The sequence below is a fragment of the Camelus dromedarius genome, chromosome 2, assembly GCF_036321535.1.
Source record: "Camelus dromedarius isolate mCamDro1 chromosome 2, mCamDro1.pat, whole genome shotgun sequence".
Classification (NCBI taxonomy): Eukaryota; Metazoa; Chordata; class Mammalia; order Artiodactyla; family Camelidae; genus Camelus; species Camelus dromedarius.
The window spans coordinates 50,837,992-50,852,504 of record NC_087437.1 but is presented as its reverse complement, the minus strand read 5'-3'; the positions used below and the strand labels follow the sequence as shown (position 1 = coordinate 50,852,504).

Genomic DNA, 14,513 nt, shown 5'->3' with positions numbered 1-14,513 from the left:
GGGGCTTTATCTTGAGGCATTTGTGGTGACCCCTGCCACCTCCCACTGAGCACCTCTACCTACTTTATCCTCTATCTCCTGTCACCTTCTCTGCACTGCCCCTCCTTTTCCCCACTCTCTTCCTCTTCTCTTTCTCTTTTCCTCTGTTCTGCTTTAGTACAGTGTTTTTCAGACTGCTGGCAGCAACCACGTATTGGGTCATAAAATCTATTCAGTGGGTCCAATCATTCCAAAGCACTTTTTATTATGAAAAAAAATTAAACATGTACAAAAGTAGATGATATTGTAAAATAACCCATATAACACCTCAACACAACAATTATTAATATTTCTCAGGATTGACTACATTTATTCTCTTTGCTAAGGTAGCTTAAATTACAGACATTGATGTTTCATCCCTAAAAACTTCCACATACATGTCTAAGAAAATAAGGACATTTTCTTACATAACTACAATACCATACTTTCCAAATGCCATTTTCCCCAATTTGGACTATTAAAAAAAATGAAATGGAATAGAAAGTATTTCAGGGCTTCATATGTAGTAAAGGAAAAAACTGTTCCATACAACTTTTGTTTCAATTATGTTTATGCATGTTTACTGCATCCTGATGTAAAATGTATATCATCTTCTGGTTTGTAGTCCAAGAAGTTTGAAGAGCCTTGCTCTAGGCCAGTGGTGCTCACAGTGTGATCCCAGGACCTGCAGCATCAGTAATCCTGGGGATTTGTTAGAAATGTAAGTTCTCAGGTCTCATTCCACACTGCTGAATCAGAATCTCTGGAGGTGGGCAACAGGAATTTGTACTAAAAGAAAATCACCTATATTTCCAGATGATAATGCTAGTTTGAGAACCACTGATCTAGACTAAACTGGGTGGTGCTAGTGGTGCCTCACACTCACCTGTGGCACCCAATGTGGGTTCTTTGTCTTTCTCTTCACTGTCAGAGGCATTGCTGATAGTTCACCAACAGGGAGGTGAAATCAACCTTTGTGGTGCTTGGAGGATGGTTTCTCTTTCCAGGCTCAGGCAGATTCTTACCTGAAGGCAGAGGATGGTCTAGATTCATAAGATAAGTAAAACACAGTTTGGGTCTTATACCAGCAGCTTCTGTAAAATGAGACTAAAGCCCTTAAAGGGTTATTGTGGGACTTAAATGAAGTTTGTGAAATGCCTACCATCATCCCAGATGGCATAGGGCAGTCGCTTATTATATGATGGTGGTAGCTGCTGTATTTGACACTGCCTATCACCACCCTGGGCATATAATTGATGTTCAATGAATGATTATTCATTCATTAGAGAGGAAGGCAGGCTATTCTGGTTTGTTCCTTAATTTTGCCATACATTAGAGCAATGTGCTTTGTCAGAGACAGGAAATAAATCATAATTAGGAAGGATAAAAGGAGGCACTTCGAAGGGAGGAGGGCAGAGAAGGAGAGAAGACAGGAAGCATGTCCATATTTATAAGAGCAATGGAAGCAATAACTGTTTTCTTGGAGGAACAAGGAGATATGGGCTATTGAAAACTATGCTCATTTCTTTTTAGTTACAGGATTTTAGAGCAGGAAAATGGAACATGGCCCAGGTAAAGCAGTTGAGGCCCCAGGAGAGCATGTGTTAGAGATGGGGGTACTGAATTGGTTTCTGAGGATAGGCACTGCCTGCTACATCTTGCCATAAAGTCAGCCAATTCATCTCCATGGAAACCGCTGAAGATTGTGAAAGGTACAGATGTGGGAAAGGAAAGCAGCACTCTGAGTGTGATTTGTTTGCTTTCTATTTCTTTTCTCTCTCATTCCTATTCATAAGCTTCTCCTACCTCTCCTTCCTCTCCCTATCTCCCTCCTTTCCACCCATGATTCTCACCCATAAGGACCTGGCCTAATCCAAGAAGCTGAGGTCACTGCAAAGTCCAGAACGTCTTACATTACCAGTTTTCTTAGCAATATGCTGGTTTCTAGTGACCAATTCACAATTGGCTCTGACTGGGCACCAGGGTACTGACTACTACCAATAGAAAATACCTCCTTTGGTTCCTCAAAAATACTTGTGACCCTTGAATAGCCAGAAGCTGCCATGGAAACACAACCCAAAGTTGTCTTATTCTTCTGGGTCTTTCCCCCTTTTTGAATTTCCTGCAAGAGGTTGCAATGAAAACAGCTGTTCTGCTTGTGCAGGCAGAGTGCAAAGGGCCCGAACATCACAGGAAGGAGGAACCACTGTACAAATCTCACACCGCAGGTGGGTAAACACCATCTCTTAACCAGAGCCCACAATTGTTAACAGAAAGCATTTAAAAACATTGCCAACCCCCTGGGATGAGCGGCTATTACTAGAAATTGAATCCAGGGTGTTTGGGGTTTGGCTTTTTACATGCCAAAGAGGAAAGCTGAGCTTCCTTGAATTGGCTCAGAACATGTGGTTGGTCATGGCACTCTCACGACTGGATTCCCCGTTGTAGACTGGGTTGAGGAACAACCTGACCAGATTCGCGTTTGTTCAGGCTTTTCCCGTGGAGCTGTGCTGATGCCGTTAGCCTGCCTGTCCTGTAGTATCTGGAGGCACCCGAAGAAGCCGCGGGACAGCGTCTACTGCCAGACAGATGCTCCTGGGGCTGATGGGGAAGAGGGCCGGCAAAGGTGCTGTGCCTGGGCTTTTCCAGGAGGGAGCACTGGCGTGCCTGACAGTTGGCCGACGGAGCGGTGGCGCAAGAGAGGAGCTGAACAAAAGCAAAGGCCCACACGGTGGAGGCACACGTACGCAGTTGCGTCCCCAGCCGGGCCCGTGCACAGCCGGCGCTCCAGGCTTCAAGTGCGAGTATGTTCAGTAGACGCTGATAACTGCGTGAGATAACCCGTAACAAGGGGAAACAACGCCGCCGCTCTCACTCCACAAAAGCCCCCCAGCCCAGAGTCAGGAGATAGCAGGCCTCAGCCAGCCCTCATTCCCGAGCCCCGGCGGACCGCCGCTGCACTCCCTGCCAGCCCTCGTCTCGCCTCGGCTTCTCCGCAGATAACGAGGGAAGAAGGAGGGGCGAGCCAGGAAGGCGAGCGTCTGGAGTTCAGAATCCCGGTGCTAGCCGGAGCGCCGAAGTCGCTGTGTCCTCCCACATAGTTGGACGGCAGATCTTGAATCGCCCCCACTTCTCGGGGCTGAGCGTAGGCTTCACCACCCGAAAACTGGCGGCGCTCGCGCGCATGCGCGCCTCTTCTGGAGCCTCGGGCACCGCCCTCGGGCGAGGAAAGGTGAGCGTCTGGGCGGGAAGCGTGGGGCGCGCCGCGGGGAGGCGGTGGGCGGCGCAGAGCGCCGCCAGCCACCTGCAGGCTCGGTCCTCAGCACCCGCAGGTTCCGTGCGCCCCCTGCGCGCTGACCGAGCATCCTTCACCCCGACCCTCCAGGGAGTCGGCGCCGGAGACCTGACCAGAAATCCAGAAACCCTTCCCTGGCCGGGAAGCCAGATGCGCAGCTTTGACGAGATTGGGACGACTTGCTCTTCTCACCTCCAGAACCGCCACTTCCCTCTCAGCGCCAGACGTTACGTTGAGAAAGCTGCTGGACTTAATCTTTACAAGAATCCCCTGCGGGGCGTGGCTGGCGTCCTCTAGCCGCGCGGCCCTGGAGAGCTTGACTTGGCTGGGAGTGACTCTCGTTCTGAGCCTGAGGAGACCGAGAGAGCGAGAGAGCGAGGAAGAGTGTGAGGGCCGAGCATCCTCGGGAGGAGATGCCTTTAAAAAATCATTCACAGCAGCAGAAGAAACAGCTCTGTGTTGCTATGTTTTGCTTATATTGAGTGGTTTTTCGGTGAAATGCTATTTTGATTAAAAGAAGAAATGGCCCCTCAGGAGTTCACCCGGCGCCTGGCCACAGTGATCACTTATGTCGGTAAATGAAGCTTTTCCTTTCAAAATTCTTAAAATTATTTTTTAATTTGTTTTAAATCCTGCGTTTTATTAATGGAGGGTGGAGGCGTAGTCTCCCCCCAGTCCGCGTCACCCCTCAGAGCCCTGGAAAGGCAGTGGGGCGCCTTCCCAGCGTCTCGGTCTCGCTGCCTCAGGTGCTGCTTGGGGCGGTCGGTAACCCCCGTCCCTGGGGCGCCGGGCTCGTGGTCCTGGGGTCCCCCATGGGGCTGGTGCCTTCACCAGGCAATTGCCACGTCCGTTGAGTCCTAAACCGAGGGCTTTGGGGGCTGTTAGGATCTGTTACCCTTGCTCACTGAGGGCGGGGGTGGGGGGTTGTGTCGTGGGTGACGCGAAGATGAGAAAGGAGAGGGAACAGGAGGAACGAATGCGGGGACTTTCCAGCAGAAACTGCCGCCGAGCGACCCCAGGCTCGTTCACGAGGTAGCATGCTGAAGTGCAGGTCACGTTGGAGAACCGCTGCGCAGTCCGGCTCCCTCGCCTGTGGTGTAGAAGTATATGGCCTGGGGGTGTCGCCACACCCCTGGTGAACCGCAATGAGAAACCTCTGCAAGCCCCAGGAGACTGAACAATTTTAGTTCTTTTACAATAATTTAAAAAGGGGAGCAAAACATGCATGCCTTGCTCCTGAAATAAGGGTCGTCGTGGTGGACAGACCCTATATAGTAAAGGACTTTGAGACAGTGACAAGGTAATTCTTTAATATTTGCTTCTCCAAGCCTTTCCCTAGAACTGCCCCCCGCCCCCCAAACAAAAACAAAAACAAAAACACATTTCAGGTTCAGATCCTTTGGAGGTAGATGACTAGAATTATCTGGATAATTTTCTCTGTTGCCCGCTGCAGTTTGAGACCCTTCTGTGAATGCGAATTGGTTTTCATCGATAAAGTCAGAAAGTTTTTATCTGTGTTCCACTCGTTTGTTAAAACTGCCTTCTTGGTATTTATACCTTAAATACTGCTTCAGTTAGTGAGCCATTATTGCTTTTTGAGTACCCTGGTTCAGTGTGTTTAGTGCAATAATGATATACATCTTGACTGATACACGTGTGGGGATATACTTTGTGATAATTTATATGGAGAGTCTCAGTTTTGATGATTCAGTTTTAAAACATGTTTCTGGTACCAAATGTGGCCACTGAACTGGTTTTTCTTAAAGACAAAAGGTCAGTAGAATCCTACCAGGGAAGGCTGAATGTGAAATACCAGGCAGGATAAAATAAAACAGAATTGAAGTTTGAAATATATTGAATGCTAAGATGATTGTGCTAAATACCAGCATGTGCATGAAATTGTAGTACAGGGAAAGAGCAGTAGACTGGGACATGTGACCGTCTAGATTTGATTCTGCCCTGGGCAAGTCATTCAACCTCAGGCTGAAAAATGGGGATTTTCTCTTTAAATTGAAGTACAGTCAATTACAATGTAAAATGGGAATTTTAATAATCCTCCCCCACCCAGCTCAAATGCTGCTTGTAAGATTATGTGGATAAAAATACCATCTAACCTGTGAGTGTGTTATTAGTCTTACCCTTGGGCCCTCTGCCACTAAGGATCTTGGGCAGATCACTGGTCCTCTCTTAGGGCGATGCTTCCCATCTGTAAAACGAAGAAGGGTATCTGGATGATTATTAAGTTCTCTCCTATCTTCTGGATGTAGGACCTTCTCGAAGATCTGGTATGCAATATTTCTTGGCTGACACCAGGCTGCCCATGGGGCCCAGGCTATGGTGTTTTCTTGTCTACCTTGTTCCCTCCTTCGTTCCATAATCAGCTCCATGCAGGATACAAAAATGAATTTGTTGTAGTTTCTGCTGTCAAAGAACTTCTAATGAACCCTGGCATTGGTGTGCTTTGCAGCAATCTGTCTCCTCCTGTGTAATCTCACAAACCTGTGACATAGGTGGGGTAAACATTATCACCCCCATCTTACAATGAAGGAGCTGAGACTTAGCAGTTTGATCTCTTAAGCTTTCAAGAAGTAGTGAGAGGCAGGCTCAGGACTGGCAGGCAGCCCTTCAGATGCTCCGTTTGGGGATGTCATTGAAGGGGGTTCTAACCCTGCAGCAGCCCCTGCCTTCCTGAAGAGTTGCACTGAGTAGCTAATGGAGCTTCTGCTAGAGTGGATTGGCTTTGCGTTTTTTTCTTTTTCTTGAGTTTTAATGAGATGTAATTGATGTACATCAACTACTGTATAAGTTTAGGTGTACAGCATAATGATTTGACTTACATACATCATGAAATGATTACCACAATAAGTGTAGTGAACACCCATCATCTCATATAGATACATTGAAGAAAGAAAAAAAATTTTTTACTTGTGATGAGAACTCTTAGAATTTACTCTCAACAGCTCTCATATATAAGGTACAGCAGTATTGATTATATTTATCATGTTGTACATTATATCCCTAGTACTTATTTACCTTATAACTGGAAGTTTCTACCTTTTGACTGCCTTCATTCAGCTCCCCATTTCCCCAAGCCTCTTTCTCTGGTAACCACAAATCTGATCTCTTTTTCTACGAGTTTGTTTGTTTTTTGACGTACAGGATTGATTCTGCATTTGACTGTTCTTTTCAGGCATTTCCTTGGTGAACAGCCTCTGAGAAGTGTGATCATGTGTTGGGGAAGGGTTGAGAAGTGCTTAGAGCAAGATGTGGGTTAGAACATCCTCCTGGTCCTGTCCTAGCCACTCATCTGGGCAACAACACCATGCTTCCATATTCACTGTGCTACCTGTGTCTCTCAGCTGGTTCCTCCTCCAGCCAGGGTTTCTGCTCTTTCCACAGTCCCTTAGATTTGACAATTGAGGTCTGGAGCCTGGTGGTTCAGTTTCTAAAATATCTCATGGGTCTCTCTTCTCTGCTACCTCTCCTCTTTCCCATTGCTTCCTGCCTGTGACCTGCTTCAGAATGTCATTTTTTCCTGACTAACCATTGTGCAAGCTTACTGTCTCTCCTGTGTCAGCCTCTAACCTATACCATGAATTAAAAAAACAAAGCCACTCACACAGCACTTGTGTGTTTCAGAACTTTTGATGATATCCTTACACAGTCATTGTCTGTAGCCTGGAGTATGAACTCTTTACTGTTTGGCACCCTTCCACTCTCATCCCCTAGTACTTGATATTTCTACACCTACGGTTGGTCAGCTTGGGCTATTCAGTTCTTCAGCTTTGTTCCACTATATTTTCCTACTCTGTTCTCACTTCTAAACTTTGCTTCTGCTTTCCCTGCACCTGGAATGACCCCTTAATGTATTTCTCCTCACAAAAATAGTACACACCTTTCAAGCCCGATTCAGTGCCTCCTTCTCTAGGTATCTTCTCTGATCCTGCCAGTGGGACATAAAGACTCCTGCTTCTGAATTCCAAAGTAGGTTTTGTTCTATTCACATGATGCCTCTCTTATTCCCCCTTGTATTATGGTTAGTTGGTTATTCATGTGCTTGTCTTGTCTCTGCTCCTGGACTTTTCATATTAGCCATGTGGCCTAGACAGTTATGTAACACAGGGCCTCCCTCTAAAGAGGTGAGGAATAAATGTTTGCTGAATAGGTGAGTGATTTCTTGTGCCTTGGGCTGGGCCTTGAGTATTCAGTAATGCCAGACAATTTTTACACTTTTAAGAGTAGCTTTGAAGTATTTGTGGTTAACTCTTTTGCCTCCTAAACCCCATTTTTCAGGTAAACATTAAGACCTTTAAGTGTTCTTCATGATGCGGTTCTCTGTGGGGGACTCCTCTTTGGATTTTGTTAGTTTGTCAGGGACCCTCATAAAATACGCAGTTCACATATGTGAACAGTGTCCAGATGTGTTTTACCCAGGCAGGACACAAGTAGGACCATCCTCTCCCCTTTACTCTGGCCTATAGAGTCACATTGGTTCAATTACAGAATTTCTGAATCAGAAAAAGGGTTGTATAATTTCCCCCACCCCATCCCTTTCAATTCTTGAATCCTCTCTTTAACTTTCGCTATACTGCTGTTTATATGCAGAGATGCTGCCTAAGCAATCATGGACTTTCTATTAATGCATCTCAGATTGCTCTAGGATTCTGATAGACAGGGCACATGTGGCTCACATGGGCTTCCGTTCAGTGGAAGCCCTTAGTCATCCAGCTGGTCAGTGTCAGTAATCCTCCATGCTGGTGTCACATTTCCAGTCCAGGTCACTTGCCACCCTGTCAGCTCATATGAGAAGTAATTATTTTGACCTTACTTTATCATTGTTCTAAAACAGTTTCATGTTTGACCAGTCCCAATTAACTGGTGGAGCAGAAGGGAATATCTTTTGAGATGTCCTTATATAACTGGAGATTGGATTGGTGGTTGTTTTGGTGATAAAGCTGTAGGATTTTGATTTATAACCCAGGTCACTACTTTTAGGACACTCCTGGCATTAGTAATAGGCAACCAGAAGAATACTAAACTTCAGCCCACAACTATTATTCTACAATGAAATAGTGGCTGAAATGCCTTGGATTATGTTTCAGCTATTGGTGCTGAAGGGAGAGTTTAACAAGAGTAGAGTGTCTGCTGCTCAGATGGAAGTACGCCCCTCAGGGGCAACTAGACTTGCTGGAGTAGTGACTTCATCTACCCTAAAAGTGAATTAACTGGGTCTGAGCCATTTTTCTGTTAGGCTCTCTAGACACTGTGCCTAGTGCAGCAGTAAAGGTAATTATGTAATTAGAAATGACAGCATTATTCAGGGATAATGTGGTGCTCTAAAGACTGAATGGATGTTGCTGTATTTATGATGTGAAATGCCAGCTTTGGTGAAGGGTGACAGGCAAATATTAACCAAAGTGTTTTCATGGTGATAATGACTATCCATGTTGTAGAGTGATCATTTATGATATCAAGATTCCTTAGAATTAGTGTCTAAATAATATTGATTTAGAGGTGACCATCTCTCTAATGTGGAAAACATCAATGGCAATTCCTGCCGTTCCAGATGTGAAGTTAGGCTGCATTCAGGCTTTGCCAGCAAACAGCTGTGTAGCTTTTAGCACATCACTTTGCCTCTGAGTCTCGGTTCCCTCATATGTAAAATGAAGATAATAATACTTACTCCACAGGACCAGTAGAAGATGAATGTCTAAGTAGTGCCTTATGAGTGCTTAGAATCTTTTGGAGGGGAGAAACTTGAGAAGCAGGGATAGTGAGAATAGCTTTAGATGCAGGGGCAGCATCCTCTCCCCACTTGCCCTGCTCCATCATAGGCACTATCAGTGCTGCTTCTCTTCTTCTTGCTCCTTCCCAGCTTCTGCCTGTGGGGGTCTGTTCTGGAAGGGTTGTAGGCTGATCCTGATGTGAGTTTGCCGCCTTGGGTAAGAGTGTGCGTTCTTGTTCCTGGGGCCACCCCTCTGCTTTCACCTTTTTGGTGCTCCAAATGAAAACTCAGGAGTAGAACCCAGCTGCCTGAGTGTTGCTGACTCTCAGCACTGTGGACTCTCTTCAGACTTTCCCACTGGTGGGCACAGGATAGAAAAGCACACGAGAGGGGAGTATTGCCTCCAACAAGTGTTATCCTTCTGGTCTCAGAGAGGATCTCCCACTGAAGGATTCAAGGTTTCCTGTTTCCAGTGTGTCTGCAGGTTGTGACTGAGCCTGTTAGCCCAGGGGTTTGGTTTGCTTTCAATGAATGCAGTACTAAAGCTTTAGCCCTCCAGTTCACTGTGCTGGCCTCCAGGCCAGGGTCCTACATTGCCTGCCCTTGGAAAAACCTGTAGGATTAACAACCTGTCTAAGTTTCCAGATTTCAAACAATAAACCAGGCCTCCAAGAAAAAGCTTAAATGTTAAATTACAAGATCTAGAAAATGCAGCTTCAGGTGTGCAGCATTTCATCAAAGGATAGCTTCTTTGCCTGTTGAAGTTCAAGTATCCCTATTAGATAAAATAACAGATAAAGAATCTAGAGAAAGGCTTTCTAAAATGGTAGAGGATGCTTGTGTGTTGCTGGCAGATTACAATGGCAGATTGGTGGCTGAAATAGATGATTGGAAGCAACTTACTTGAAAGTGAGCAGATTTTCTTGGTTGTCAAAAGGAAGCCCTCGCAGAGAAAGAGCACAAATTGGAAGAATACAAGTGCAAGTCATCCAGAGTTTCCCTGGTGTGCAAAGAACTCAGGTCCCAGATCCAGAGCCTGCCAGACTTATCTCGATTGCCCAATGTCACCGACAGCCACATGCATCTGCCCTTTGCTGGGGACATCTACAGTGAAGATTGATGACCATTCTCTTTCCAGGGCCCAGGACTTTGCAAAAGATGGAGATAGGTTTGGTGGATAGTCTTGTTGCATTATCTTTGTATATTGTGGAGAGAGTGAAGTTTGTTAACAAAAGAAAGGACAAATAATTTATAAAGTTGTTTAAAATGTTGGTTTGTTTACTGTTTTATTGGTAAGTTAACATGACTTAGTTTAAACAAAGTGATGGTCTCCGTGTGTTAATAAGCTCACAAATAGTGATTATTTTCAAAAGATCTTTTTGTAAATTTTTTTGATCCAGGACCTTGTGAGAAATTCCATGTTTCTATTTCTTGATGTATTTTCAAATATTCTTCTTTATTTTCTTCAGTATCTAATCACTGTATAGTATGTAATTCCTAAAGCATAACTAATCAGGAGTTGGTTGAGACTTTATTATAGTTAGGACTTGATTGTAGAAGTAACTAAATGTTCCAATTCAATCTTTACCCTTCTCCCCAACCAAAATATCAGTTCTGTGCTTCTCAATGGTTTTGATTCCTTATTTCCTAGAGGTCAGTAATTTAACACTAAACGTGGATGTCATTTTGAGAGTCAGATCAGAACCTAGAGAACTTATCCACAGTAGCACTATAGGGGTTCCATTCCACTACCACAGTGTAGAATAAAAGGAGTGTTAAATAGGGAACCCCCCTTGATTAAACTATCTAGAATTTCATAGTAGATTAATATGAAAATGCTTCGGAAGTGTTATAAATTTTGACATTCTTCCAAGACAACAACTTATTCTGGAGCTGATGTCTCTTTGTTAGATCAGGCTCTTTTTAACATAATTGATCCCTTTACTATACAGCCATCTGTGGGATTAAAAAGAGTGTAAAATAATGATACTTTATTATTCTCTTAGCCATTTAACTTTAAAAACAATAGTATTTTTAGCTCTAATATCTCAAGAACACAGTTTTCATTAATGTTCAGTGGAATAGCCTGGAACATTTTTAATGTTTCCTTAAGGTTTTTGAATGACTATATATTTCGAACTTAAACAATGCTACACTACAGGGTAGATCTGGTAAATGTTATATTTGTATATTTAGGATTACCAGAACAAATGTACGTTTATCTTTTATTTCTAATCCTATGTGTTAGAGCAGTTGCATGCTCTCCTGCTTTCTCTCTAAATCACATTGTTAAGCTGTGGATTTTGTACTCAGTGATGATTTAGGATAAACTTTTTTTTTCATTCATTACTTTACATATTAGACATTTCTCTTTTCATTGTAAGAAGATTCAAATTACATAGTCAATAAAACATCTCTTAAATCCTTCAAAGTAAATATTGGTGGGGAAAGGATCCCAGATCATTCTCATTCTCTCCTTTGGTTCTAGAATAGATCTTTTCTCAGATGACAGTTACACATATGAACTAATATACTGGTAAATGCTTAAAAGTAGCATAAAATTAGACCTTAGACTGAAGGTGGGAAGAAGAGGGTGGAGGAAGATGTAATGAGAGCAACTTCTCTGTTCTGTTTTGGTTTTCTATTGAAAGGTTTTTGGTAAGATGAACATCCATTAAAAAAAAAAAAAAGAAAGCTCACATTTATTGAGTGTGAGGCCCTTGACCATGTGCTTTTGTATCTTTAAAACTCAGAAAAGTAGGTATTATTACTCTCATTTTGGTAGATGGCAAAATTAGAAAGAAAAAGAGAAACAAGTTAAGAAAATTTCTCAAAGCCTTTGTGCTACTAGGAGATAGAGACAGAATTTGAACTGAGGTCTAATTTCAAAGCCTATGTTCTTTCTGTTACAGCAAGGCAGAAATTCTTGCTGCTACTTGTAAATAAATTTTTGGTGGATATTTATGTTAACTGAGTCCTGGGCAAAGATTTCTGCCTTACCCCTCTCCCTGTATGCTCCCTGAGGGCAGGGATGTTGTCTGATTCATCTTCCTGTCCTTAGGTTTAGCTGGTACCTGGCATTATTCATGAAGAAGCTCTTTTCCTATTTGTTCTGTTTGAATGGATTGGAAAAGGCCCTGGTCCTGGCCTTCTAGCCTTCCTGGGTCTCACTTTCTTCTAAGTCGCATTTGTGGTTCTTCTCACTAACAGTGTGCTGCCTGCCTGTCTAAACCTTCCAGGGTTTGTCTCACACCTTCCCTCCCCCTAAGCCCTGAGCAGAATGGGCCATGCCAGGCCCAGCCTCCCTCCCTTTTCTGAGCACCTGTAATAGTCAGTGTCACATCTCATATGTGTTTTCCAGCATTTAGTTGCAGTCTGGATTTTCTCTCGTATCCAAGTATTGGTACTTGTTTTGGTTGCTGGTTGAACATGTACTATAAAGTCTTTTCTAGTGACTGTGTCTTACTTCAGGGTGGAAATCCCAACTAACACTGCTTTGTGGCTTTGTAGGCTGAATTAGCCATGTAGTTAGTAGGAGATCAAGAATCACATGTTTAATTGAATATAATTTCTTTATTCCCTAAATTTCCTCATCTCTAAAGTAGGGTGATAATTATGCTGGTCTCTCTGCTTATTTTCCCAGAAGAGCTCTATACTATACATTTGAAAAACACAGTTTTTAAAAATAATAATATAGTTGATTTATATATTTGTTTTATATTTTATACACATTTTATATGTCATATATTTTTATAACAAATGTGGTTGTTAAAAAGAAATCATTTCAGGACTACAGCAAAAGGGACCCTGTGAATATAAAATGACCTCAATTGTTTGCTTTATGGACTAGCAGGAGAAGCACAAAGGGATTGTTTTGTTGTCCCTCCAATCCAGTTAAGAGGAACACTACCAGCATTCGGCTAGTACTTACCAGAAACTGCAGCTTGAACAGTGTGAGCTTGTGAGACACAGGTTGAAAACAAACGCCTTCAATGCCTGCAGGAGGAAGCAGTGGGGCCGACATGGGCAGAGGAAGTGAGGCAAGGGTGGCGGAGGATATGAGAAGGCCACTGGACCCTACACCTTAACTCTGGCAGCAGCGGAGACTGTGAGTGGTTGCCTTGAGGGAGTGTGCAATAATCTGTCCTCCTGCTGAGGGTCAGCTGCTCTCCTTGCTTCTCTCTTTGCAGCTAGCCTGGGCTGTTCCGGGTAGCGGAGAAAGAGAGTAGTTCAAGGCGCCCTAAGAACATGCCTCTCACACAGTGCACTTTGGAGATGGTGAGGCCATTGTGGGGCAGAGGGGCTGCTGTTCCACATTTTATCACCCCTGTGTGGGCAAAAATTCACACAAAGCACTGGATCTGGGCTGTTTTTGCAAGTGCTTTAAGATAATGTGAATCAAGTAATTTGAATCAGACTCTGTGGTAGCTCTTCTTTGAGAGTCTTCTATGCTTCCCCCAGGATGAGCGGTTGTTTTTTTGTTTTACTCTTCTCCACTGCAGTGGGTCTTCACCTGGGCCCCGGAGTCCAGTTAGAGGGTTGGCTGCTCTCCCCTCAGGAGCTGAAGGCTTTTGTCTGTCCATCTGTAGGGAGAAAAGTGTTTTCCTGGGCACCTCCCCTCCTCCAGGTCTGCCCTCCAGTCTCCCACTCAGTCCCCAATCCAGGAAAAAGAGTTGCGGGTGGCTGTCAACACCCCTCACATCCTGGCTCACTCAGCCTTTCACAATTTGTTTAAAACTTTTAGGCGAATTCTTCTTATCTGCTTGATGGGTTCAAGACAGGTTATACTTTTGTAGTTTATCTGGCTTTTCTTTTCACGGTGAGAGTGAGCCTCTTTCCAGCATTCTGAGTTCCAGGGTAAAGCAGAACATCTCCTTGGCTTTTTACCTTGTGTATATTCATGGAGAAAATGTGCTTCATCCACACAGCCTTCCTTCATCTGTGTTGTTTCAGGCAAGCTACTGTGTTTGCCATACTGGCATTTTTGCAAACTTCTAGTAAACTGGCCTCAAATGTTTTCTCTGTGTTTTGCCAGTGTTGGGTGCCTTGAATGTTAAATAACTGTAGATCATTTTTAAGAGAGCTAAGCTAGATGGAAATGCATCCTTCCACCTGTTATCCAGCAACTAACTACGTGCAGGGATCTCTCATGTCGGGGAGCCGGAGGTGTTGGGCAGTCATTGGATGCCTGGCTCCCTAACAGGGCCTCCCTTGGCCCTCTGTGGCGAGGGGCTTATATTTGTGCTACAGAGGCTCATCTGCATTCCCTGTTTTTTTTAAAAAATGCTTCAAGTAGCCTGAAATTTCTGCTGAATTATACTTAAAATATCTAATTTTAACATAAGATCATTGAGGATCAAAATGGAAATGGTCCTGCGCATCTTGGAATTTTTCCTGAAGGGTAAGGCTGTTGTCACATCTGCTTCCTGTTAGGTGTGAGTGAGCCTGGCCCAGCCACAGAGCCTCTGAGCCTAG

General features: G+C 44.0%; 1 protein-coding gene across 12 annotated transcripts in view; it reads left to right on the top strand.

The window, feature by feature from the left end:
• Window positions 1-3,299: 3,299 nt before the first annotated feature.
• Window positions 3,300-14,513, top strand: part of MCF2L2 (MCF.2 cell line derived transforming sequence-like 2) — a 210,608-nt gene continuing 199,394 nt past the window's right edge. For 5 of the 12 annotated variants that reach the window (XM_031452036.2, XM_031452021.2, XM_031451998.2 and 2 more), the window contains exon 1: window positions 3,302-3,887. In XM_031452036.2, coding sequence (XP_031307896.1) covers window positions 3,836-3,887 — 52 coding nt within the window. In that variant the 5' untranslated portion in view covers window positions 3,302-3,835. Of the gene's footprint in view, window positions 3,888-12,554; window positions 13,147-14,513 lie in introns of those variants that run through there. The other 7 variants (XM_031452028.2, XM_031451983.2, XM_031452010.2 and 4 more) reach the window with 5 other exon arrangements.